At 39.4% G+C, this 4,887-nt stretch overlaps 1 protein-coding gene across 1 annotated transcript in view; it reads left to right on the top strand.

Annotated features, from left to right (window-relative positions):
* nr1d2a (nuclear receptor subfamily 1, group D, member 2a) overlaps positions 1–3,709 on the top strand; it is a 5,835-nt gene extending 2,126 nt beyond the window's left edge. The window contains exons 4-8 of the mRNA XM_065298934.2: positions 645–789; positions 865–1,517; positions 1,768–1,953; positions 2,035–2,245; positions 2,326–3,709. Of these exons, the coding sequence (XP_065155006.1) occupies positions 645–789; positions 865–1,517; positions 1,768–1,953; positions 2,035–2,245; positions 2,326–2,522 (1,392 nt within the window). The 3' untranslated portion in view covers positions 2,523–3,709. The remainder of the gene's footprint in view (positions 1–644; positions 790–864; positions 1,518–1,767; positions 1,954–2,034; positions 2,246–2,325) is intronic.
* Positions 3,710–4,887: the final 1,178 nt, after the last annotated feature.

The following is a 4,887-nucleotide window of genomic DNA, read 5'->3' as shown; positions in this document are numbered from 1 at the left end:
AACGCCTCTCCAAGGATCCCTAAACATATTGGCTCTAATCCAACATCCATTTTACCATTTATATAGGCAGCCCTATAGGGTACCATAAGCAAAACAGCTGTTCTAGTTATGAAAATCCATCTGGGATGGAAGATAAAGTGAGGGAATAGTTTATTTAATACTGAAAAGTAGGTCAACCCAATCCAAAATAGAAAGTTTGGATATTCGTGCGTGCTATGTATTTGAATGATTATCATTTTATTGGCTAAGTAGCACCATACGCCTTCGAAATAAACTAAAGGCTGATTTATACTTCTGTGCCATATGCAATTACACATGCAAACCACTAGTAGGCAGTGTGCACGAGCACGTAACAGTACGAGCGTGCATTTCCGGCCTGACGCATTTGCATTTCGATAAATGGAAGTCAATAAATTAAAAGTGTAGTGTGACCGTCACTTAACCCTGGAGAACCCACAGAGTCAAATTTGTTCAATAGAAGAAATGTTTTTTTTTTTTGATTCTCCTGGGTTTTCCAGGGTTAAGGCGTAACTACGGTGTAGGTCTGACACAGAAGTATAAATCACATCAAGTGCATTATTTCTATGATGCACAGTGGTCTTTCCTGATATTTGTAAGTAACCAAATCGATTTCTTTCTTACAGGGCTTCTTTAGAAGAAGCATCCAGCAGAATATTCAGTACAAGAAATGCCTAAAAACTGAAAGTTGCACAATCGTGCGAATAAACCGTAATCGGTGTCAGCAGTGTCGTTTCAAGAAGTGTTTATCTGTCGGGATGTCGAGAGACGGTGAGTATAAACAGCCGCCGTTCTCCTATCTGCTGTTTTGAGAGTGCTGTAGTTAATAAACGAAACATCTTTCAGCTGTACGATTCGGAAGAATCCCCAAGCGTGAGAAACAGCGGATGCTCCTGGAGATGCAGACGGCCATGAATAACATGATGAACAACAGTCAGCTCCAGCGCATGCTTCACGGCAGCCAGGCCGTACCGTGTGCCGTAGAAACCAGCTCGAACGTCTCCTCTCCGTCACCGCCGGATTCGCCAAGGTCCGCTTCGGATCTGTCTCGGGACTCTGAGTCGGTCGTTCCCATGGATACGTCCATGAGCCCGGCATCGTCTTGTTCGTCAGACAGCGGGGAGGAAGACGTGGCGAGCAACGGACTTCAGCGGGAAGAACTGTTCGCGTTTAAACAGCCCGCGAGTCCTCCCCACGCCGGCTCCGTCTCTCCGGCCAGCTCGGACACGCTGAGCACCGGCAGTAAGGATGAGGAACAGCCGCAGGAATGCTGGAACCACTGGGGCAACGGCAGTGGGGTCGACAGCCAGAGACGCTCGGACTGTAAGAGGAACCTAAGAGTCATCCCTGCGCCTTACGGGGAACACGCGAGCGGGTATCACGTGGCCCAGCAGAGCAGTCAAAGCCCTTGCGGCGGCCAGTTGGAAAACTTGCCTTACCACGCGTTTAATGGGAATAACATCAACGAACTTCAGAGAGGAGGATACAGAAGGCATCTGGTTAGTGATACTTTGCTCAAACTGTTTAGTTCGAAAGTGCGTGCATAAATATTAGGTTCAGTACTTGCTTAGGGCAAGAGATGTTGGCTCTGTTCCCAAACCTGTTGAGATGCCTGGGTGTCTACGTGACTCTATATGAGCAGTACGTTGCCCAAGTATGCAGCTCATTATGTTTTTGAACAGAGGCACAGTATCATAAAACATAAGACGATATAGGTGTGTAATTTGACTCTGTGGTGTTTTCTCTCAGGTATGTCCCATGAACGTTTCCCCCTTCGTGGACCCCTGCAAGCCCGGTCATGAAATCTGGGAGGAGTTTTCCAAGAGCTTCATCCCCGCCGTAAGAGAAGTCGTGGAATTTGCCAAGCGGATCCCCGGTTTTCAGGAACTCTCCCAACAGGATCAGGTCAACCTCCTGAAGGCAGGAACCTTCGAGGTAATGCATCATCCTGACCGTTCACAGTATTTCCTTTTCTTCATAAGCTCTAATGTTTCTCCTCTCTTCCCCACCACACAGGTGCTGATGGTGCGTTTCGTGTCTCTCTTTGATGTGAAAGAGCGGACTGTGACCTTCCTCGGTGGTAGGAAGTACAGCGTGGACCTTTTACGCTCCTTGGGCACCGGAGAGCTGCTCACCTGTATGTTTGACTTTAGTGAGAAGCTGACGGCCCTGCAGCTTAACGAAGAGGAGATGAGTCTCTTCACGGCCGTGGTTCTGGTGTCTGCAGGTAAACATCTCTCTCTTTCAACACCTAGCTTCATATATAACATTTATAACAGATGATTGACACGATTTTTGCCCGTGCAGACCGATCGGCCATCGAGAACGTGAACGGCGTGGAGGCCCTACAGGAGACTTTGATCCGAGCTTTGAGGAACTTGATCATGAAGAACCACTCGAACGAATCGGCCATCTTCACCAAGCTCCTCCTGAAACTGCCTGAACTGAGATCGCTCAATAACATGCATTCAGAAGAGCTACTGGCCTTTCAAATTCAACCTTAAACCAAAACGTGCTTCCTCTACTTTGGTCTGAGCAACGGCGGTTCTCATTTTACTCTTGAATGTATTTAACAAGCTTTTGTACCCTAAAGGTTTAGGAATAAAGGAAGTGTTTAAAGAACGTATATACAAGTAAAGACTTTGGCTTTGACTATTGCATACAGAAACCATAGTCTTATTAAAGCACCATTCAAATGTTGAAGCTATATATTATTAGATATTTGATTTGTTAAACCAGTTCATTGTAATTATTTGTTATGCCCGAGCAAAGGTTGTCTACTTTTAAACCCTTTTAAAGCTTGAATTATTATGTCTTCTGATTACGTGCAATAGCTGCTAATGCATGGCTATTCGTATAAGAGCAGCTTTACGTCGTATCTCGTCCGAGACGTTACGTCTTTAAAAAAAAAAAAGGACTGATTATGTGTTGCGTATCTACATATGTCATTTTTTCCTGAATGTATGTGTGTTGCTAGCAGTGGCTGGCGGTGTAGATGCATGTCGGCATCGTTTAAACCTGTATAACAGGGGCAATGCTTTTGCACGCGGTGTTGAGGAACAGATCGAAAGCAGCGAGCACAAACGCAGCGTTGCACGCGCATTCGGCTACCCCAGACAACATAATTACGGCGAGGCGGAGAACATCTGCCTCTACGGATAGTAATTTATGAGCGGTGTCACTTTAAATGACAGGAGGACAATATTTTACCTTCATTGCTGTCATTTTTATATAGACCACGTAAGAGAGATGTTTTATGTCTTCCATTATGCAGTTGGAAATGTGTATAGTTGAAGTGAACAAAGTATGCTTCGTGCACAATTAAAAGAGATGGAGTTTTATTTATGGATGTTTGTACAGATGTTTTTAGATTGCCTTATCATTCTCTGCCACATCGGGGAACATATTTTTCATTGGTAATCGCATTTTATCAGAGCAGAGAAACAATATTACAATCCCATTTTTTGGGGATACACTTCTGGTTCTTGATGACTCTATGCATATGGAAACAGCTTGACAAAAATGGACATTTCTCAGCCTTTATTCAATAAATAATATGTGCTATTCCCTTGTTCACATTTGTTGTCCATGTTTTTGTTTCCTTAAATAACAGTGCAGTATGTATAGTTGTGTATATCTATTTGAAATCTATCAATATAAAGTAAATCAATAAATATTTACTTGCAATTTATTTTCTGGTCTTCTGTTTATTTATTGCACTAGCTGTCTTTGCCCACTAGAGGGTGCAGATAAGCCATCATGTATTGTATATGCATAATGTACTGTTGTTAGTATAGCATGCATGAGGAATGGTACGCAGTATTTATAAAAGACAACAGGACAGGGGATATGCAAGTATTCAACAAATATTAAAGTGTGTAAAGTGCAGTCTTTATCCTGAGATGGTGGTAAAAAAAAAAACTTCAATAAAAAGTCAATAACAAATTATCCAATTCATATATAAATTCATCACGTCGCCAAAATGATGGCATGCACATAAACTAGCATGATTCAGACTCCACCAATGCAATCCAGCATTATTTAAAAGTGAAAAGTTGAATCAACTTAAACATTTACTTTAATTTGTAACACTTAAAAAAATGTAAGTTTATTCAAATAAAAAGTTGAATAAACATTTTTTTTTTAGGTTTTATCAATTGAAGTAACTTTTTAAGTTGAACCATCTTTTCACTTTTTACAATTTAATAGGTTTTGAAGAGCTACACAAAGATTGCAGAATCTGAAATATTAAGTTTACAGTTATGCATTAAATCCCATATGGCAAATAAATAAATTTCTCCGACCAAAAATATATTTTAAATATATGCTAAATACATTTTGTAGAAAGTTTTGCTCAACTGAATATATTTTTGAATTTTAAAATATTTAGTTTTAATTTCATATATCAACATATATTTCAAAATGTATTTCAAGGGCAAGCAAATACATTTTTAATTTTACATCCAATATGGCAAAAATGTATTTTTTGCCAAAAAATATTTTAAATATATGCTAAATACAAGTTAATTTTAGAAAGTATAATTTAGAAGTTGAAAATATATCTTGTAAAGGTTTGTAAACAAAGTTTTTCTTCAAATGCAATGTGAATATATTTCCCAGTATTAAAATATATGGAAGGCTAAATATATTTTTTAATGCTTTAAAATGTATTTATTTTAAAAATATATTTAAAAATATACAAAAAGCCAAAAAATATATTGGTGAAACTACATTTCGTAAACATATTCCAAAATATATTTTTAGGCCATTTTTGTATATTTTAAAATATAGGCTATTTAAAAAACATTTCTGCCGTATGGGATCCTAAATAGTTTTTTATGATTATTTTCATTTTTAAGGGGTTTTAAA

This window comes from Paramisgurnus dabryanus, chromosome 13 (genome assembly GCF_030506205.2).
Source record: "Paramisgurnus dabryanus chromosome 13, PD_genome_1.1, whole genome shotgun sequence".
Classification (NCBI taxonomy): Eukaryota; Metazoa; Chordata; class Actinopteri; order Cypriniformes; family Cobitidae; genus Paramisgurnus; species Paramisgurnus dabryanus.
The sequence above is the reverse complement of the archived record's forward strand: the minus strand, read 5'-3'. Positions and strand labels throughout refer to the sequence as shown.